Here is a 22839-nt window from a genome sequence, read left to right as displayed (position 1 = left end):
CACTTGGAGTGGACACTGGATTTTAGCACTACCCAGTGATCTGCCAGACCAGACCAGGCTCAAAATATTAATTGAGAAAATATTAACGCTTTAATTGTGCTGTTACTCATGTGAAGCTGCTTCCTAAACCTGAGCACTCCCATAAACACATTCCTGAGCTGAAGTTGGGTTAAGGTTAGCAGGATTTAATTTAATTAATTTAATCTACAGTAGCCGTGAGAATAAAGCACACGCTTCCTGAAAAATCTGCTGTCAATTGATTTGCCTTGTAAACAGATCACCAGGGAAAAAAAAATGCTGGCTAGCCAAAGTTACACATTTTGTTTGCTCCAACTACTCCTCCTTCTTTCATTTACCCTAATTTCCTCTTTCCTCCCATGATTAATAAAGATTATCTATTGCTTCTCATGCCCTTGAATGACCTCCATCCAATTCTTCAAGTCATCCAAAATTTTCCACCACTGGATATCATCAAATTAATTCACCTTTCTAAAAATACAAGCTGGAAAGCCAGCACAGCCTAGAGGTTGCTTAAGGAGCCACTGCCTGAGCTCCTGCACTCTCCCTAAAGGCCTCAAATTCTTGCATTTTAATCATATATTACTGATGTTTAATTAGTTGCACCTGCATCATTAGCTGATTATCATACTTGCCTATGTAAGACTGTGGCATCATCTACTAACCTTTTAGCAAAATGATTTGACTATTTGGACACAGGACAAGGGAACCAAAATTTCAAATGCTTTTTTTAAGGACGACTTAGAGATGCAGAACTGGAGAAAGGCTTTAGAAGAGCAGGCAGTGACACCACAAGGGCTCTGGCTTCCCTGCCTCCTGCTCCCTGTCCCTGCTCCTTCACGTGCTTTTATTTCCCTCCTGGAATGGTCATTTTGATTATTTTCAGCTTTCTTGTTACCTATATTATGTACTGAAGGGCAAATTTGCAATCTCTCAATTTATTCTCAGCTGGTTTTGTAATAATCTGAAATAAAACAGAATTATCCTGGTCGGTTTCCCTTTAAACTTCTCCATTAGTTAAACTGAAGTATTTATTTAACATTTACATTTGTACAGAATGAAAGTAATGTATTTTGGACCTCTCTGGTGTATTTGAAAGTGTTTTTACAGATCCAGTCTGTTCCAAACTATGGCTTCAATAACCCATGTGGGGAAAATAGGGATATCTTAATGTTTCACCACCTAGGATATGCATTAGTATGCACCAAACCCATCAATTAATTTTGTGTGTGTATAAAGATTTGTTTGTCTTATCACCAGGAACAAGCAGACATGTCTTTACAACCCTCCACAACCCCAAAATTTAGTCAGATATTCTTTCTTTTTTGGCTTTCCTTTTAATTTGAAGATCTTGTAATCTAAGACTGAAGTTGACTGAACCAACCAGCAGAGAAATACCAGCCAAAAACCACAATCTGTTTCCCATTTCTGTGTCAGGACTGCATCTTTCAGGGGGCTGTGAAAACAATTGTTGTGAAAAGATTATACAGTGAATTATTGACTGGTTTGGGTTGGAAGGGGACCCTTAAAGATCATCCAGGCCAACCCCCCTGTGAAACATTTCAGTCATTTTACTAGCTGGAAAAATGGGACTTTTAAAATACAAAAATGTGTGTACCAGAAAATCAGATATGAGGCAAAAGTTCCATTTTGTTGATGAGTATAAAATGATCACATACAAGAACAGAAAACAAAATCTATTATCAGGAAATTCATCTGGGAATTAATTAATAATTGTAACAACAAAAAAATATTTGAAAATGACAATATTATGGTGTTGAAAACACATAAGGGGCCTTTTTTTTTTCTTTTTTTTTTTTTTTTATGAAAGCAGAAACTGCCCAGAATCTTTGAATTATTTTCCATTAACTGAGGAATACAGCAGCACAATGAAAATAATTATCTTCAGGGTCTGGTAATTTCTCAGGTATCTCAGCTTCTAAAACAAGACTGGAAGGAAGATTTTTACTAAACCAACATATCCTTTACATATATAAATACACTATTTGGATAAATACAGAGCAGTATTTGCACCTCAAATTTATAAATAGTTAAACTTATAAGGTTATAAGGCAGGGAAGAAAAGGAGAAAAATCACCATAAACTGTTTTTTGCAAGTTATAAATGCATAAAGAAAAAAAAATCACTTCTCTGCCTTATCTGGATTCTAATTCAAACATTTAATGCAGGTAGCATTAATATTGCAATTTAGCACAGTAATAACAGAGAAACTTAAAGATTTGACAGTTCTTCCTTCACACACACAGTGATTAAATTCTTAATTGAAAAAGGTGTGGCACAGAATTAGTCTTACAACTGTAAGAAGATTTATTTCAACTGCTCAGTCATTAAATGGCCGTGTAGAGGATTACTCCTGAAAAGCAAATATTTTCCTGTAGGTAGAGATATAAATCCTGTGCATTGTCTGAATCAAACAAAAAATATCTCAAGGGCCTCTTTTATAAGAGCAGTGATACAACAATTCTGGAGAGAGCACAAAACAGGACTGTAAACGGATTTTTTGTAACTCAAGGAAGGAGGTTTAACATGTATTTTGCTAATAAAAAGTGTGTGGCTGCAACAATGAAATGCTTGGTATTTGTAATTCATTTGCTGCTTGAAAAATTACCTTTTAAGACACAGAGATTGCTTTAAACACTTCACAATAATAATTCTGACCCAGATTAATATCAGGAAAGGTTAATCATAAAGTTGTGATTCCACTGAGAATAAAATAAACTTAAAATACCTCTTTATTTATTTTATATCAAGAGTCTCTTTTTTATTCCTTTCCAAAAGCTTAAGTCATAGGAAAATACATGTTGACACACCAAAGAAAAATAGTTTCAAGCCACATCCCAGTGTTATCCCATGAAGAAAAAAGGAACAAAACTTTAAAGATGTCATTTGCTGGGTTTTTCAGATTGCAATACAATTTATATATTCCTTTTATCCACAAAATACATTCTTACCCAGAAGATCCAATGCTTTTGCATACACCAAGCAGAGGCCTCTTCTCAGCAAAATTATCACATTTCTGAGCACCTGGCAAGAGGGAAAACAAAAGGAAAGAAAAAGCAAATCACCATGTGCTGTTTGTACAGTTTCCAAGTTCAGGCTGGGGCCCAGTATATTGAATATAACACGGAACTCCCAGCTCGTGCAAGATAAGGGACAGAAATTCAAATTACAGGCAGAGCTGTGACAGAGATGAAAACGAGAAACAACACAAGCAGCAAAACGTGGCCAGGCTTTGGGATGATTTTCTGTTCATCCCACTTGGGGCTGGGATTCTGTGACTGCACCAAGTGGTTCTTGCTCACTTTTCATTGTTTTTATGAAGTTCTTTGCAGCTCTGCCTGGGCTCACACCTTGATTTCTACTTTGTAAAAGTGGAAGCCAGGAGTGCCAATGTCAGAGCTATTGAGTTTTTAAATTTGAAAAAAAAAAAACAAAAAACCTCACTCCTGCTTGTGAACAATGTTTAACTGAATTCCAGGGTATGTTTCTACCCCATTTAAATAACAACATAACAACCAATACCACCACTACTAACTTTCCTCCATTTTCTTTCAACCTTTACCTTTTTAATGATCTATCTATAGATCTACACATGTGTAGTGAATAATGGAATTTTTTTTTCTCCATTATACACCAAACCCTTTGATCTCTAAAGAATATTAGTGATACAGTCTGCTCAAAATTTATATCTTGAATACTACTACACAAAACTAAATCATTTATTCAGAAAGGCACAACAATTAACAATATAGAGTTTGACATAGCAGACTGTTAATTATTAATGACTCAGGTACATGCATTTAATTTGTAACAAACACTGTTGAGTCCTCTCATCTGTACAAGGAAAAATCTTCCCTCCTACACCTTTGGGTATTTAAAAAGTCAAATGGGTCACATCAATAACTCCACCATCAACAATAGCTTTACAAATAACCTAAACCAGCCAGATGTATTTTTCTTTTATTCCTATTATTTCAAGCTCTTTGGTGAGTCAAACCTGTACTGTATGTACTGACCTGTAAATTGATAAATGAAACATAAAAGTCTTCTTAAGAGTCTGGCAGCCCATTTGTTTCCTTCAATGCAGGTACCAGATGAATTCCATTTGTTCTGTTCCCAGCACTGAGGGTGAAATGCTGACTACCAGGATTTCACTACTTCAGGATTTCACCTGAAGTATTTAACTCGACTTTTTTCCTTCTTTTCTCACTAGGATGTATTAGAGACACAAATTCAGATGTTTCCTTATGGTCTAATTTAATGACCAGGAAGGGGAAAGACAGAGGAAAAACGTGGGGGGGAATCCAGGGAATCAAGTGCCCCAAAATCAAAAGCAATGCCAGATTTAATACCCACAGCACAGATCTGCAAAATTTCTGTGATAGGTGCTTAAACTTCTGATTTCTGTCTATAATGACTCCAGTCCCTCAATTTTGAAAAATCCATTTTCTGCTTCAATACTTTCAGAATGTAAATATTAATAGTGCAGGAAAGGATCATTACTGGGAGGCCTCTGAGGGCATTAAATCAGGTTAATAGCTGTCCCATCCACGAGATTGCACAGAGTGACATGTGTTGGGCTCTAATGGAGCAGGAGCCTCTCCCAGGTCTGGGGTGGCATTTAATCTCCCAAGTTCTGCTGGATTAATTTTCATTTGTAAAATTGTGTTTATTTGCATGTGCGAGGCGCTGACGTTGCACACACCTGCTGCACACACAGTGTTTAACAAAATTGAAATGAAAAACAGCTCTCTAAATCCCCCCAAATACAAAAAGTATTGAAATCCTGTTGCAAAGTCTTTTTCTTAAACTCCTTTTATTCTAAATCCTTTTAACTCTGTCATATAACACTATAGCATTTATAAAATGCTGGAAATCCTGACAAATCACACAATTAAAGTAATGAAAACTGCCCTTCCTGCCAACAAGGCACCACCTTACCTACAGCTCCATTTAGCTAAATGATAGGTTTGGTTTTTTAAAAACCTAACTTCAGTTAGTGTGCTTAAAATTGAAAAAAAAAAAAAAAAAAGGGGGGAAAAAAAATCTCTCTGTGGCTAAATGAAATTTCATACAAATCAACATTTAGAAGTTTATGAAGTCAAAAGGTTACCCACACTAAGCTCAAAGCAGCTTAGACCCTGTCCTGCTGATGAAACTGTCAATAGGGACCTCAGGGTTTTGCTAAGGCCTCTCAATAATGCCAATAAAAATAGTGCCAACACCACCAAAAGCAGCACATCTTTGTGCAGAGTCAAAGTGAAAGCCAGTGGATGTCACAGGAGCTCAAAGGCTGCTCAGAAGTCTGGAAATGCCCCTGGTTTCCCAGCAGGAGGAAACGTGCTGGATGAATTTCACACTCTGACCTATTTAGCAGTGGTCAGAGGCACCACGGAGTGGATTTTCCTGGTGTGTAATTCCACTGATCAGTCCCATTTCATAATGGGTGCTGCTCCTGCTCCACTAAACCCCTCTCATTTCCATTTTTTCCTTGGAAATCTTGTGGCACTTGTGGTCCTGCAGCAGCCCAGCAGTACCTGGGAGCGCCCCAGGCTGGAATTCCATCTCAGCCCAGCTGGGAGAAAGTTTCAGGTGCACTGCTCTAGAGCACCAAAAACAATGAAATAGTTATTTTATTTCATGTATGATGTTATGAGGAAACACAGGCCAGCCCAAAGCTTCAAAGAAATTGGGATTTTACAGAAAAATTCTCCCCTGTAATGTCTCTGAAAGAGCCTTACTTGGAGAATTCCAGTCTGTAATTTCTATTATCCACAGACATTCCCATTCATTATCCCAAAACCCCCATGGAACAGTGGGAGAACAGCAAAACTCAGACACACACCTGCACAACCACCCCAAACCTTGCTTGTCCATCGGGCAGGGTCAGCCCACCACACAGAACCTGGGATTATTTTGGCCTTTGGGGATTTCAAACCACTGAACCACCCAAGTGGCTGAACATACACAAACCTCACATCTGCCTTCCTTTAGAAGGCAACCTAAATATTAGAGCTCTTTAAGTGTACCTGCACATAAACCTGAGTCAGCTTTTGAGGTTCAAATCTTAATTTTACCAACATCAAAGATGGGAGCAGTGGAGAATAGGGATAAATCTGCTGCAATATTTCAACTCTCAATGGGTTTTAGTACCTCTAAATTCTTTTTATTTCTTTTTTTTTATTAGCCTTTCCCCCCCTTATAAGTCAATTGGAGTGAACAGACAAATTCACAGAGAGATGTAGGGCTATTATATCATCTTTCTGCAAGCAGCATAATCTAGAAAATGGTAATAAATTAATTCAGCTCGCTGGAGGAATTTATTTTCATAATGCTGAAACATGGAAATAGGTTTCACAGACAACCACTGATCTAAACTTCACCACACCAGCCTGTCACCCCTCTGAGCAGGAATTGCCACACACAGAGCTGCTCCCCTGCCTTTCTGAGTTTCCTGACTGATTTTTAACCTGTGCAGCTCTACCTTGACAAATGGGACAGCACAAGGCAAAGCAGGTATTTGGCCAGAGGCTTGTAAAATGACCTGGGATAAGTAATAAAATATGGGAGATTGTGACATTCACTTCCTTCAGAAAGCATCAATATTCTGATTTTGTAGGAGAAAGAACAAAGGTAACTGAAATAAATGTATCACTGCCTCAGCACTGACAGAAAATCCAGACCTGGACATGGAAACAACCCTAACCCCAGCCCAGCACCCAGGTCTGGAAGTGGAGAAGAGCCAAGGATGGCTCAGAAGTATTACAGCTCAGAATTCCTGTCCCTAAGACTGCCAGAGTCCAGACTGAGATGTTCTCATAGTCTAAATATGAGCTCTACAAGCCCAAAATTTGGTCACAGTGCAACCCCTCAGTCTCCAAAAGGCCCTGTACATTCTAAACTGCACAGAGTAATTAAAGCCCTGCCTACTGAAGGCCCTGCTGAAGGTAGGTATGACCTGACCCTGGAGAAGAGTTGGTATCTGGAGGGTTTAACATTATTTACAGAAATCCCTCCATTTCTCATGGCCATCTGCTCCAGGCTGCAGAGCAGGACACCACAGTGATGCTGCAGAGCTGGTCCAGCCCAGGTTGGTGGCTCAGAGCAGAGCAGAGCTGGCCCAGCAGTTCCAGGAGCTGCTGGAGGAGATGCCCTGCATGAAATAATCTCTCTGAAACAAGGCTTCATTATGCCACCAGACACACCACGAGGCAGAGGATCTAACATCAAAGGGCTGCAGTTTTTTAATGAAATAGTTGACAAACTATTAGGTTCTGCTGCTGTAAAGTCACCAAGTTAAAGGCATGAGCTTTCCTTTCACACCTGGGAATGAGCTGCTTATCACCAGCTCAAATCTGTTTCTAGGAACGTGCCAAATCCATCCACCAAGAGACTCCTATTTTCAATAATTCCCTTTTTACAGCTTTACAGTAAAACAGTGTTTGAGCCTGCTGATGGTAATCAGCTTCTCCTTTACAAATTCCTTTTATTTCGTTCAGAATCATTAAAGCTCATGAGTTAGTTATCTAAGGCCTCTTATTACAGCTTTGCTTTTATCTGATTCCAGATACTGGTCAATGATACATTCATGTACTTTTAATCAAAGATTTATTAAAACCAAGCCATGTAAAAAGAGACCAAAACATGTTTTTAAAAGGTTTGGTTTAATTTAATATGAGCTAATTTGAATAGTTTTCTAATGTAACAACTATCATTGTCAGATGCTAAATGTATGGAATTTAGGGGCAGAAAGACAATAACTGCTTGAAGGAGTTCATGAGTGTGATTTACTTGATTGAAAAATCAAAAACCTGTTTTAATACCAGAAAAAAACAGAACTCCCAGGTTCTTCAATTAATTCACTTCATTTTCATTTTCATTTCCACATCTCTTTCTCCTTTTTTTTTTCCCTTCTGGAGAGGAAGGGGCACAGACATCCATTACTCAGTGACACACATAATAGCAAGAGAGCAGCTCGTTGGGAATTATCCAGGGTTCCAGTAAATGGAATAAAGGAACAACAGGCTTGGGGAGTATTTTACTCTAAGTTAGTTTAACCTCTAATAGTTACACAGCCACATATACTTTGCATATTCCTCTGCTCAAGAAATCACAAAAAAATATATAATATGTCCATTAAACATTCTTCATTTACTTTCTTTGAAACACACAAAATCAGTTCAATTTACTATGAATAATTTAAATAATAAGATTTTAGGCTGTATTTTTTGAGTTCATTAATTAATTCATAAAATATTACTAGAAATTCGAAACCAGCATAATCCCCAAACACCTTGGTCTAATTCTTTTCATCCACAAAGTAAAACAACCAATTTAATTTAAACCCAAACAGTTCAGAAGTCAACAATTAGATTGAGTTTGGATGGAGTTTTTTTAGAGGAATTTGCTTGTTTATGCACAGTTGCTCAGATTTTGCAGCAAGTTCTTCTTAGGGTTAACTCAACTTCTGGAAGAATCCTAAATTCTTCCTAAATCCTAAATTAAATTAACATTTAATAATGTTAAATTAAGCAGCTGGGTTTAGAATTTGATAAAACAATATTTAAGCAGCGGCAGAGAAGAGCTACACTCAAAGAATGATAAAATTCAAACCACTGAAAGGGTCAAAGTGAGTAAAATTAATGTAAAATAAGGAGAAATTGAATAATCAGAAGTCAGTGCTGCCCCAAAAACCAAATTCTGTAGTTTTGTTAGTTGAACAGGAGTGGAAGAGAAGCCTTTTTAATGGAAAGGGTTCAGGTGGGTGCTGCTGTGTTCGGGGTACTCACTGATCTGAGGAGCTGGCAGGATCCGAGCGGCTCGAACCGGCCCGTGCCGCACCGAGAACAGCTCCTGAGCCTCCCCACTGATCTGCAAAAAGGCAAAAAACACATTCACACTTGCAAAAATACAGCTGCTCAACAGCCAAGAAGGCAGGTAGAAAGGCATTTTAGGGAGCTACATTGGTGAGACTCTGCCTAAGCAACCACTGCCATTTCTCTAATTAAAAATATACATTAGAAGTCTTGAATGAACTGCTCACGACCACACAGCTTTTGGAAGAAGCAAGGCTTGAAGCTGACTAAAATTCACAAAAATTTATCCCACATTTCACATGGTTCTAAAGGAAAATGCCAGCTCACCAGAAATCAATCAAGAGTGGCAAATATGGGTGGAAAAAAATGGGAGAATTTCATATAATGGTTCATTTCGAACTCACCAGGTGTGAAAACCATGTTTAAAAATTGGTGGTCAAGCTACTTAAGCCTGTCACTGATGGCAATGTTGAAAAGATTAAACCAGAAGCAGTTAAGATGAATTTCCAGACTTCCTGCAATGGTCACTCAATGTATTTTCATAACTGCCTGGAAATGGATCCGATATGGAACGTCAAACTCCAGGAAAATGGCAAACATTATGAAGCTCATTTCCAACTAACCAACAACTTAAAACAGATGTAATGAGCCCCAGAACACAGCCAAGGCTGGCATAAGTTTTGCCAAACAAGCAGCTTACAATATCAGAAGAGAACATGATTTGGAATAAGGTTCTTAGGAATCAATAAACTATAAATTCAAGTGAACTTTTGGAAATGTCATTTTATGGTTGTTTCCATTTCTTTCTGCACTTCAGCTCACACGTCCAAAAAGTTAAAATACTCCTACTGTTTGACCAGCAAATCCCAAGTACAGTACTCCAGGCTCTCAGCTTACATCCACTCTTGCCTGGTTATTTATTATCACTGCTCTGGGTCATGGGGGAGAATGAAACCCACCTCATGAAGCACAATTATAAATAAAATTACTTTGAAAATACCATTTACTACAGAGCTAACCCACCATGCTGCACACAGTACATAGAACTGCTGCTTCTCCCTGTTAAGCCTGGAATTGCACACAAGCTACACAAAAGTGGGGAAATAACATTTTAACCCATTTTAGCCCAGCAGTTTATCAATTAAAATCACTGTTAATAACACCAACTCACTAATTGTGAGTTAAAAGTTGATGGCTTTTAACTGATCATGAGCTTGGAGTGCAGTGTTGGGGAAAAAAACACCTCTGGATGAAAACATCTGTATCCAGAAAAAACAGCTCAGGAAAATGTAGAGCACAGCTAAGCAGAAAATGAGGAAAATTAAAGAGGGACAGAGTAATAAAGAGATTTAAAAAATTAAGACAGCAGCACGTTTTCTGTCCATTGGAACACAGCAGCTCTATGAAAAGGGAAAGGAGGAAATGGAAAAGAAGAAAAACAGAAGGTTTGGGAACTATTATTATTGGCAATTAAAGATTTTTCCCCCAAACCATGAAAATGCTGTTTCACACGTGCATGCACATCTCTGGCTAGGAATGAAAACAAGAGGGAAAGGAACCAGCACAACAAAGGTACGGAAGGAGTGACTCCCATAAAATATCCCAAGCAGCTCAGACACCTCCTTCTCCTTTTTAACCCTGCCAGCACAGCAGCCCCAGCTCCAGCCTGCTTCAAACAGAGTTCCAGTCCCCAAAGGAAGACACACTGAGAGGGCCAAACCTCCTTAACTCAGGTTCTGCTCTTAAATATCCTGAACTCCAGCAGAATGTTTATCCAGCCTGAGGTGCCAAGACCTGGTAGAGTTTAAACTTGAGACTAGCAAAGAAAAGCTTAGAAATGTCCAAATACAAATGAAGTTTATTTGTACTGAAGCATTTAATGTGGAAATCTCAGCCCAGCTCTTCTCATGCATATCATGCTACAGTAACTTTTGAATAATTAATATTCATTATTTAAAGATAATTTATTATTTCATACTGGGGGGAAATTACAGAAAGTAAGGTTAAATGGATTAGCAAAAGGCACAGGACCCAACAGTGACTAAAATGAGATTAAAGGTATTTAGCCCCTGTTTTGAGACCACTGTAGGTTAACAGGTCCTTTGCTCAGTCCCTGCAGCATTCTAAATCATGGAATGGTTTGGGTTCAGCTTCTACAGCTCAAGTGCTGAGCACTTGCTGACTTCTGGGATCTAAAAAGGATCAAATTTTAAGATACATCCCCACTGGAGGCTTTGTAATGAAAATACAAGATGCCACCCAACCACCAGCATCTCGCTTGTAAAGAAAATTCAAATTCTCTAACAGGCACAAAATAAAGTTTCCAAAAAATCTGGATGTGACAGAACAACACTGATCACATTAAAACACTAATATTGAATCTAGCATAGTATTTAATCTAGCATAGTTTCATAGAGTAACAGCTTTTTCAGGGGATTTAAGTTGTCCCTAACTGTTCTGATGAGACAGGGACTCATGGAAGACATTGCATCGTGTGTCTGCCATGAATTAGTAAGAGCTTGGTTGTTCCTTGGTTTGCTTGGCACTGAAAAATACATCAGGGCTTCGAATTCAAGATTTTCTTTTAATTCCAATGAACTCCTTTCAAACACCACCACCACCATCAGAAGCTTCTTATTTTGTTTGCAGTTCTTATAAAACCCTGAATTAAGTGTGATTAATGCTAATGCCCTTCATTTATCAATGGATAAAACTTTATTGCTATTATTTTATCTATAGATAAAACTTTTTAGCTATGGAAAAAGATTCAACCTGCCTGCAAGCTCCTCCTTGGAGGGACAGAGATTGTGTGGCCTGATCTTCTGCCACTCCAGCGCTCATCCCCTGTGAAGGGGACACCCAGTGGGAGCAGGAGCTGCACACTGAGGGGACAGGGGGTCAGCCCCCATCCCATTCCCAGTCCCTGGAGCTCCACAGTCTCACATGCACAGACAAAATATAAATAGAGCTCATGAATTGAAAACAGAGCTCGAAATTCTTCAAAAAGCACCTGTGAGAAACGAGGCTGTGGCTGCCATTTTGGATTGGATCCAGCTAAGTAGCAAGTCCCCGTGGCAGCTCTCAGAGCTCTTAAAAGTTTTTCTTTCCCATTCCAAGAGCCAAGAATATTTCCAAACAGGTTTCAAGAATTGGATATTAAGCTGTAAAAGCAGCTTCAGGTACTCGTTGCAGGGAAGAGGGAATCCAAAATGATGGCTCCAAGCTGCTCTGGTAGAACATCTCAGCTTTCCCAAAACCTGGGATCAACCACAACCCCCAGACCTACAGGGAAGGCTGGAAGCAAAGGATTCAAACCCCCCAAAAAATTCCTCAATGAAGGAAGAAGAATCTTCTCCTCCACTTAAGAGATCTTGAGCTTAAAACATGACAGCCCAGGAATCTGCAGCACTGGGTAATTTTTGAGGCATTGTTTGGAGCACACCAGTTTGCACCCATAAAAAAAAGCTGAACAAAGGAAGTTTTGTTCACACCGAGGACAAGTAATAGCTTCCAACCAGAGAAAATGGTTTTCACATGGGGAAAAAAATTTAAAACAAAAAAAGAAAGCAAAACGTACACCAAAGTGAAACGAAATGGAGTTTGGAACTCAATGCTTAAACTTCTGTGCAAATCTAGAAATGGAGACTGGGGAATATGTGACAGGAAAAGGGAATGATCAGGAGTTGTTTTTAAATATTCTGATGTATGTTTCATACATGAAGATATCATGATATGATATTCTAATATGATAATAAGCAATTAATAGATACCACCACCAAATATTGCTGCATATGGGTTAAAGGCAACTTCCAGCCATGCTGCTGCTGAGAAAGTAAGGAAGGATTGGAAGAAAATGAACAAATTTTATCACTTTAGTTTAGAAATTCACTCAGCTTTTCCATTCAAACCAGATCTCTGTAATTATCTAGAGACTGTAAGAATTTAGATGCTCAAGGAATGTTACTCTGGTGCTGGACTGAGGATGAAGTTGCACCTAGTACTTTAAATTATGGCAGCGCTAATGGAATCAGAAGTTTTATAAAACCACATTTCGTGCACATTGGTGCCTCTTCAGTGTAAAAAACCAAAGTCTCATCAAATTATTTGCATAGATGTTCTGCAAAGTCCTCAGACGTTTTTCAGGGTCACTAGGTCAGGTCATTACTCCATTTTTCTGAGTGCTACATGCAAGTGGTTCCCTCTAGAAGGAGGTCTGGACAGAGGAAGCATTGCAGCTTGGGATGTGATGAGTTTCTTTTTTAATTGTCACAAGAACCAATACATTAAGATGATTTTTCTACTTCTGAAACTCAGAGCCTACAATGAGAAACAAAAAAAAAAAAAAAAAAAAGCAGCCAACATGCATTCCCTGAACAGGAACATCTAGAACAGAGACTTGGAAACCACATCAGGCAGAAACCAGTTCCAGTTGTCTCTGAAACATGAAACTGGGAGCAAGGCAAAAAACAAACTCCAAACAAAACACAGAACTCCACTGCACCATTATCAAACAGGAACTCCTAGTGTATTCCCAGATTCCTCCCCACTTAGCCAGGAGTATTTTAAACCCACTTTTAACCTTCCCACCCCCACTTGAGAGCAGAGATCAAAGCCAAGTCCTTTGGATGGACACCTTGTGCTGCACTTCCTAAGCCAGGCTGCCCCAAACACCACCCCGAGCCCTTTGAAGCCGTCCTAATGGTATCTCCCATCCTGCAAATCACACTTTGGTACTCCAAAGATCCTCCTCGGAGGAGATGTTAATGTGAAAGCACTTTCAGCTCGCAGAGACACAGCAGCGAGGTGTGGGCAAGGCCATGTAACACCATTAGCAGGAGTGTGGGCTTAGGAGCTGTCATAAACACTTCATAATCACTCACACACAACCCCTGCTGCCTGCAACACGTTATTAAGTGCTGAATAGAAGGCCAATTGTAGGAATAAAAAAGCACAATGCTACAGATAATGACTTTCCTGAGGAGATTTGCACATAAATGTCAGATTGTTGCTTTTGCAGATTAAGCTGGAGAAAGCAGGGTTGGGTTTTTTTTCTCCTTAGCTGGAATAACATTGCTTAATTACAAGCTAAATAGTCAGTGGGGCCAAGAAAGAAGGTTTGTGTAATAGCAGAGGGCACAAAAAAGTGTTGCCAAATAAGCTCTTAAATATTAAGTCAATCACATTGCTGCCAGGTTTTATTGTGCTCAGGCTAAGCAAGGGGGGGAAACGCAAATGAGAAGCAAAAATGTGAAAAACCCCCTCCAGTTTATGAAAAAAACCCTCCAGTTTATGTTCCCTCCAGATTTACAAATCCTGCTCTGGAAAGACGTTTAAAACTGATGCTAAAGATCATTTTTCTGTGAAAATCTGCACTAACAGAGGAGCCATTCCAACACGGACACTGGACTAACACAAAGTGTCCACGTCCAAGCTGCACCTCCCTCTGTGCTCTCAGAATTTCACAGAATATACAAAAAAAGGGCTGGCAAAATGATGCAATATCCCCACAGCTGACATTCTGAAGGTGGATGTTAAAATATTTCCACATTTGGCATTTTCTCCATTTCACTGCACTTCCCTCCTGCTCATACTTCTGCAAAAGTTGAACTGCACTAAGAGAAGCTGTCCTGCAACTTAATTTTTGTTATTTTCCTGAAATAGCAAATACTATCAAAAGCTAGGAATGATGAAGAAGTGAAATACACTGAGAAAAAAAAAAAAAAAAAAAAAAGACAGTCTTGCTGTATGGTCCTACAAAAAAGAAGGCAAAAATCAGGTATTCCATGGTCGAACTTGTGGTTCATTCAGACACAAGGAAGGGAAAAAAAAGAAAAAAATAGAAAGAAAACGGGAAACATTCATCTATGGCAACACATCTCCGTTTTTTTAGCAGAAAACACAGGTTCATTCGGATAACAACATTTCAGCTGGGTAAAATGGGGTGTTTTGTGAGGATACGTGAGCTCAAGGCGATGTGATGCTCAGGGCGAGTTAATTAATTAATTAATTGATTGATTGCGTTGGTGGTGCTGCCGCTCTTAGCTCGGTGTCTCAGCGCCCCCGTGTGGAAGGTTTGTGTAACGCACCGCGAGAGAAAATCCCATTTTGGCTGAAATATTCCCAAGTTTCAGTCAAAGCTCCTAAATTTTAACAAACAGCTCCAAAGGACTGAAATTTAGCGAAGTATATTAGGTCTCACTCCATTTCTGTTAAACATTCTTTCAAACACAAAACCTCATCAGCTTTTCCTCATTTGTGCTAATGAGATGAAATCAAGAGGATAATAAGATCCAATAAGGAAGGGAAAAGCCCTACCACACCCATAAAACTCAATTAAACTGAACTTTTGCTGTAGAAATTAACATTATTTTCTAAGCTACTGGTATATAAACATATGTCCTACATAGCTAACCAGAAAGTTGTAAAATGTACACATTTCATTAAAAAACAATGTATTTTACAAAAGGAAAGAATTAAATCCTCTCTGCTTTATTCTGAAGGATAAGGTGTTGTGAGCAATTTTGCTTTTTTAAATTCAGAATTTTATAACCTACTGTATTCAACTTTATTCTCTCATTTTGAGAAATTTGAGGGAAATTCCCCAAATGAAGACCATGTGCCCCATTAACCACTCTGCAACACAGCCCAGGGGGTGGGGATGAGAGCATGAAATCAAACCCTTATGCACACAGAGGCCTTCATAAAATTAAAATTGCAAATCATGTCCATGACAAACATGTGATTGTAAAATACTATTAATACTGTCATACTTGAGTTCCTGGGACAAACAAATCCTGTTGGGTGTTTTTTTAAACCCTTATACTTTTCTGTTAAAAAAAAAAAATCCAGTTTTGTTTTGGGGGTACAAACACTGCTCCCAGTTTGAGTCTGGAAATGGAGTTAGCAGGAATAATGTGTAAAAAGCCCTCAAAAATGTGCAGGTACATGAACTGAAGTGTTTGAGCTGTGCTCAGGATTATCTGAAGATAACCACATTACACACAATCCATATGACATTGATGGGAAGTGCTGGCTCCCTCCACTCCAGTGGGAGAAATTCAAGGTAAAAGATTAAAGTTGGAACAGCAAATTGACAAAGAAAAGGAGAAGGAAGGAGGGGGTGAGCCCTGAACTTACAGGTATGCTCCAGACTTGCATCCCATCGCTGTAGCCGAGCAGCAGCAGCAGCGGGGGCTCGTTCCCAGTGCTGTGGATTTCATGGAATTCCATATTCCTGGATGTATCTGAAGGGCATTTCAACAGCAAAGCCATTATTAGAAGTCAGGACCAAGCTCTCAGCAACATTAGATGGTGTTCCCTCAATTGCTAGAACTAAAAGCAACCAAAGTGCTTTACATTTTCATGCTGGAACAATACAGCTCTTCCTTTTTTTTTAAAGGAAGGTTAGGGATGGAGAGAGAACCTAAATCAGGGTTATCAAACTAGAAACTATCTATAATCTCCACGTGGCTTTATGGCCATCTCTGGCCAGTTAAGGTTTCTTTGCTTGTAGGTTTGTTTTCCCTTTATTTTATATAAAATCTCAGGTATTTCTTTTTTAGGTTCATATAACAAAACTCTTTAGAATATTCTTCAGAATCCTTCATGTTGTGTTTACATTTATTTTATGCAGCCTGTTCTAACTGAGCCTGGAAACATCTTTCACCAACCCACATAAATCTTCTCTGTCTCTGATGCTTCCATCCTTTCAGTGAGCTTTGTTCATTCTCTCATGGTTGAAAATGTCATTTAAGAGAGGTTTTACTCAATAAAATCATAATATTTATAATTGTTCTAGTACAGAGAAAGCTGACTGGAATTATTGTACATGGACCCAGAACTCCCAAGTACAAGTGAGAGAAAATTAGGGCATACCATTTAAATCAGCATTTTCAAATCTGACCCAGACAATTTTCTCTTTTTCTTCTGGTGGGGTTCCACTGTAGGCCTGGACAAAAAGCAAAAATGGTTGAAACAAGGAAGATTAACAGTGGTTTTTCTCCCCTGTAAAAAGGAATTATATTAAAAACCACAAACATGATTTGTGGACCTTATTGTCACCAATATTCACACAACATAACCATGCTGAACATCACTCACTGATGTAGGAATGATAAAATATTTGGAACAATAAATCTTCTGGGGCAGGTAAGAAATGCCACGTGACTTAGAGTTGAGTTAATAAAATTAAATTGGTTCTACAATCTTTAACTTCAGCAGTGTTGGAGGTTCTCCATGAGGTGTTTTATCATTAAAATTCTCATTAATTCACTTAAAAGCTTTGCAAGCCAGACTGAGGAAAGAAAGAGACCTTTACTACACAGCTTATATTACTGACACCTTTCAGTTCTGTTTGTGACAACTTTAATGCAGCCATTTAAAAGAGAATAAACTGCAATTCCAGCAGAACAGATCCATGTTTCAGCCCTGTGTTCTACAGATTCCCATAAAAAGATGAGATACAAAAAGAAATTGTGGAGCGAGACTTGCAGTGTTTGCAGCCTGGAGGTTTTACAGTCCTCAGGAGAAGCTGTGGTAGCAGGAACGTGAGCACCAGCAGAAATACCCTCACCTCCAAATGAATTATACCAAAATGCTGAGCACTATTTGGGAATAAATATGAACACATCTTGTATAATCACTTCATACATGGCAGAAAAGCAATAACATGGACTAAAAATACAAATGTAAAAAGTAAGTGTGGGGTTTACTTTTCAAAACAAATCAATTCCACGCTTCCAAGGCAAGCTGATGTGTAAAATAAAACACAGACTGTGTCCTTTAACCAGAGCGGGGGAATGGGAGGCTGTGGAATGCAGAAATGTCTTCATTGAAACTTTAAATATGTTTCGTTTTAAACCTGAGTCCAAAATGCATTTCGCAAATTGGTATTACTGAGGGCATTGTTTTTGTATTATTGCAGAATAAATGCACTGGGGATTCCTAAGAGGAAAATCAGGAGGAAACAGGACACTAAATAATTCCCTGGAATCAGAATCAGGAACGTTTCCTGAAGCCACAATCAGCTGCAGTGTTCCTCCACCATGGACTACAGCTTCCCCAAAGAGGAAAACAAAATTAGTTCCTCCTCTGCTACTGGGAGGCACATGGGCAACCAGGAAGGCACCATTCCAGTGCCATATTTATTCTATATAAATATATTAAAATATATCGATACACACATACTATTTATTTATTTATTTATTAGATGAAGTAATAAATTTACAAAGCAGGGTGAGGACTCCTGACACTGCTTTTTTTGTGCACTGGAAAAAAGTAGTTTTAAAGATCCACACCCTACCTGTGGCACAACATCTTGGAGGAAGGTAACAACACTCTCCATGTACGACTGTTCCCTGGAAAACAGAAGGAGAATTTCAGCCAAAGGAGCTCAGAAATGGGCATGAATTACTGAATTAGACCAGTAAAAGGAAGAATGGGCAACCTTTAGCACATAGGAGAACACTAAGCATGCAATGCAGGCTTAATTTACTGCCAAATTCTGATAGTATAAATTGTGGCCTGTGAGTTATGAAATAAGAGTAATAAAAGTCTGTAAAAAAGCCAAGTGATACCTGCTGATGGAGTAACTGCTTGGGGCAAAGTATAAAATCCACATTCAAGGAATAAGCCACGTTCTCCACATCAGAGGGGCCAGAAGTGGTACAGGGATTTGGAAATCATTCCTCAGGATTTTTCTACTTGAATTGGCTCTTACAACATGAACATGAGGATTTAAACAATGAGTGGAGCTCTCCTGGTGGCACAAACTTCCAGAGCTCCTGTGCATGATGGACAATGCTGGCAGTGCTCAGGGGCAGGGGATGGAATAAAATTCCCTGACAGCAAGAAGAGGAATAAAATTCCCTGACAGCAAGGAGAGGCATTTCCAGCTAAGATTTTATAGCTTGGGAGGCTTATTCCCTGTTGGAAATTCATCAGCAGCATCGATCTGGGGAGGGTTTCTAGTGCAAGATACATTTGTTGGGGCAGAGTTAAAGCAATGCTCTGAGTAACCCAGCAGTGAGTGCCCTGTGTAAGTGCTGAGTAACCACAGCGTGGGCTGAGAGCAGCACACAGATGGTGCTGAAACCCTGCAGAAAGTTGGTGCTTTGTGCCACGAGGAACACTTGAGACACACTGGCAACAAGAGACACCTTCAGAAAGCCTGAGATTATCTAAGAAAAGCCTTCAGGTTTTCTTTAGGCAGCTCCAAAATTAACTTTTATGCTGCTGTAATTTTTCCTGTGCCAACTCAAGATTTCTCATAGCAACAAAGGAGAATTTTAATTTAAACTTTACAATTTACTCTAAATTAGAAACTCTGGATGGCCAAGGGTGCATTTTTCTGAAGTTGTGCAAGATTGTTTTAATAAAACCAGGTGTGTTTAGCACTGAAAACGCAGCACTCTGGAGAGTTTAGGACTACACACAACCATACAGAAGATACTTGAACTCAAATGCTGCAACACCTCTTTGAAATAAATCAAAAAGATGAAGTTTTACATTCCAGAAAGCCTACTCCAGCCCACGACCAAAGCAGCCATCCCAGGATTTCTGCATCCCAGATTGCCCCACTCAGCTTTGGGCTGAGGCCTCACAAACACTGTGGTTTCTTTTGTGCTGATTCTTCTCTGATTTATGTAGGTCACCCAAACTGCCCCTGCACACCTTTATTAAAGTGCCTGGCCACAGTTAGAGTATTAAATACAGGGTCTGAAGCTGCCCTGGGAATGCCAACCAGCCAGAGTCATGCTGCCTTCATGGCTCAGCTCATGGAATGCACTTTTTTCCCCTCTCCCCAAGCACATCTTGAACCCAAGTCGATGTTTGGGAGGTGTTTTATTCAGTGTGTGTGCTCTAAATCTCTCCCAAAGTTGAAAAAATCCCAGGGAGATGCCTCTAAAGTGGTTAAAAACAACATAACCCACAAAAAAGCCCAATCTTGCTTTAATAATGATGTAGAAAGTCAATGCTGCTGAGTGCTCAGCACACACACATTCATCAAAAAGTGACATTTTTGAGGCACAAACAGGTACCTCAAGAACAAAACACCATGTTTAAAAAAATAACAGATAATCATCTTCAGAACAGATAATCAATTTTGTACAGTGCTTTTCTATCATAACACTTTTAAAGCATATTTTGAAGAAAATGTTGTTACAGAGAGGAAATGCATTTGTTGAGGAATTTTGCCACATTAAAAAACGGCAGCAAGACAAAGATCTAACACAACTTTCTGTGCTACAACAATGAGTTTCTAGTGCTCTTCAATAAAAATGAAGTTTCTGGAAATACAGAGTTATCTCCAAGGGCACAGTAACACCCCCTGAAGTGGATATTTCCATACAGTGCTTTTTTGCAGCAGCATAAACATCCCAAGGAAGAAAGATAAATTGCTACAGAACTCCTTTAACAAAGACCATAAATCTTCTAGGGTGTCTTATAGCCAAAAAGCTCTTTTGCCATGAAAGCATTGCCATGTGCACACAGTGAAAATCAGAATGCTCAGGCACAAAAAGTGTTTGTCAGGTGCTCTGACCAGAAGGATGGAGCTTCTTCCTTTTTTCTTGGTTTTGTTCTTTTAATATTTTTTTTTTTTTAAATCCACAATTCTTCCTGGAGGACTTTATTGACAAGTTTTCTATTTAATATATCCACTCCTGGGACAAGGTGCTGTTTAAAAGAACAGCAAGAGAGGATCACATGTGGAACATCCCTCTGGCCTAAGGAAGAAGCTGGCATCACTCTTCTACATTGCAATGTTTGTACAGCAAAATGGAGCAAACAACAACAAAAATCTGCAGTAATTAGCTTTTAAATACACAGCTTTGGTGTGCAACTGCAGAGGATGGGGTCCCACTTAGGGAGACAGAAATGCCACGTGTTGACTTTATTGGACAACGCTCAACGCACCAAAACTTCAGCGTCAACACAAGCTGGCTCTGGGGGGGGAAAAAACCCAAACCAGCTCAGGCTGGGCTCTTCCACAAGAAAACCAAAGCTTTTTCAGTAAGGGCTGCTCTTCTAGAAGGTTCTTACGTGGCAGCTTGAGGGCGAACCACCACTCCTCCAGTGCAGCGACTGGGGCGGCGCGGGGACTCTGTCGCCATCGTTCCTGGGCACACACCTGCAACAAACACAGGCTTTTACTCACATTTCCACAGCATTGTTTGTCACACAAGTTCTTCATATATTCTTCAAGGTGGTAAGAGAGAAATTTCACTCACACAGGCCTCTAGGCCTCTTTACAGCACTTTTTTTAATGAGGAAAGAGAAAATCATGCACCAAGCAGGCAAGTTCTTCAGTTACTACAGCTTCTGGAATGTTTGTGAAAACAAAACAACAAACCCCACAGATCTGAATGATAAAAGTGGAAAATTATCTCAAACTGTACTAGATGGTCTTCAAGGAGCCCTCCAACACAAACCATTCTGTGATTCCATGATTAAAGATAGTGGTACGGGTGCACAGCTGTCATCACCATTACACCAACCCACTATTTCCTAATGGGCTGCCGTCTCAGCAAACAATTATATAAAAATAACAAGCAATCACAATTGCAGCGTGCTGTACTCTTGAAAATATGGGTTACATTGCAGCTCACACGTTCTACTGCTTCATATCAGCTTTTTGTGCCATTCTCAAGCTTTCCTTCACACTTCTGCTCTCCAGGGGAAAACTGTGTAACATTCCCAAAGGCAGAAAGCACTTGAGGATCACCACAGATCCCAGCTCAGTTGCCCTGTGGTGTCCCCCCACCCCAAACCTGTTCACAAAGTAAAAGAAAAATCCAAATCCCCAACGTGGTATCACTTATCAGCATCATTTCACGTCAGGCCAGACCCTGCAAGGGCCAGCCCATTGAGGGAGGCAGGACAACCACTCAGAAATTAGTAGCAAAATAGTAATTAATAACAAAACGCTCCACAACAGAATAGCAGCGTGACACAGGCACCGAGGAGCCTTGAAAAGCGAAATGTCACGGAAAGGATGGGAGCACCCCACGGACAGCCGGCCCTGCCGAGCCCTCAGGGCCAACGCCCGGTGCCAGCGCACCCTGAGGGGAGGCGAGCACCGGGACGGATCTCAGCTCCTGAGCCGGGCCTCGGCACCCCTCCGGAGCCCCGACAGCGGCCGGGCCGGCCCGGCCACCCTCCTCCGCCGCTATTGAGCAACTCCACAGCGAACCCCGCGCCCTGCCCGGCCGCCCTCCCACCGCCCGCCCGCTGCGCGGGGCCGCGGCCTCCCGGAGCGCGCCCACCCCGCCAGCCACCCCTCGCTCCGCATCCCGCGCCCTCCGGCCGCCGCTGCCGGGGGTCCCCCAGGCCTCACGGGCCTGCCCCGCCCGCTGCCCGGCCCGGCCTCCCCGCGGGGCCGCTCCGAGCCGCCGCGGCGCTGCCCCGAGCGCGGCCCGGGCCGCCCTCACCTGCCGGGCTCCCGGCGCCACTGGCACTGTTTGGGACCCCCCGGGCAATGACACCCAGCGCCCCGCGCTCGCAGCCAATGGCAGCGCGCCGGGGGCGGGCCGCGTCCCTCTCTCAGCCAATCGGCGGCCGTGCTGCCCGGCGGTGGGCGGGGCGCGGCGGGACGCGGCCGGGGCGGTGAAAGGCGGGCGGCGCTGCCCCCCCCCTCAGCCGCGCGCCCCGCGGCTTTGTTTACATCGGGGATCTCGCGAGAGCCGCCGCGCGCCCGGGCCGGCCCCGCGCGCGTGGGGAGGGGAGGGGCGGGGCCGGATTGGCGGGGAGGGGCGCGGCCCGCGCGCGGTGACGTCACTTGGGGCGGGGTCTGATAGGCGGGACCGTGAGGGACCCTCAGGGACCGTGAAATAGTGAGGGGCCGTGAGGGACCGTGAGGGACCGTGAGGGGCCGTGAGGGACCGTGAGGGACCCTGAGGGACCCTGAGGGACCCTGAGGGGCCGTGAGGGACCGTGAGGGGCCGTGAGGAACTGTGAAATAGTGAGGGGCCGTGAGGGGCTGTGA

The 22839-nt window shown here is 41.1% G+C and overlaps 1 protein-coding gene across 14 annotated transcripts in view; it reads right to left on the bottom strand.

The window, feature by feature from the left end:
* Positions 1–22535, bottom strand: part of BCAS3 (BCAS3 microtubule associated cell migration factor) — a 294447-nt gene extending 271912 nt beyond the window's left edge. For 9 of the 14 annotated variants that reach the window (XR_012051429.1, XM_072916662.1, XM_072916667.1 and 6 more), the window contains exons 1-7: positions 22284–22413; positions 20898–20982; positions 18157–18211; positions 16731–16803; positions 15993–16099; positions 8829–8910; positions 2991–3063 (exon numbers count right to left, since the gene is read on the bottom strand). Coding sequence is in view for 13 of the 14 variants with exons in the window: in XM_072916662.1 (XP_072772763.1) it covers positions 2991–3063; positions 8829–8910; positions 15993–16099; positions 16731–16803; positions 18157–18211; positions 20898–20968 (461 nt within the window). In the remaining variant the exon portion in view is untranslated. Of the gene's footprint in view, positions 1–2990; positions 3064–8828; positions 8911–15992; positions 16100–16730; positions 16804–18156; positions 18212–20897; positions 20986–22283 lie in introns of all 14 variants that reach the window. The other 5 variants (XM_030288255.4, XM_030288257.4, XM_041720124.2 and 2 more) reach the window with 2 other exon arrangements.
* Positions 22536–22839: the final 304 nt, after the last annotated feature.

This window comes from Taeniopygia guttata, chromosome 19 (genome assembly GCF_048771995.1).
Source record: "Taeniopygia guttata chromosome 19, bTaeGut7.mat, whole genome shotgun sequence".
Lineage (NCBI taxonomy): Eukaryota > Metazoa > Chordata > Aves > Passeriformes > Estrildidae > Taeniopygia > Taeniopygia guttata.
The sequence above is the reverse complement of the archived record's forward strand: the minus strand, read 5'-3'. Positions and strand labels throughout refer to the sequence as shown.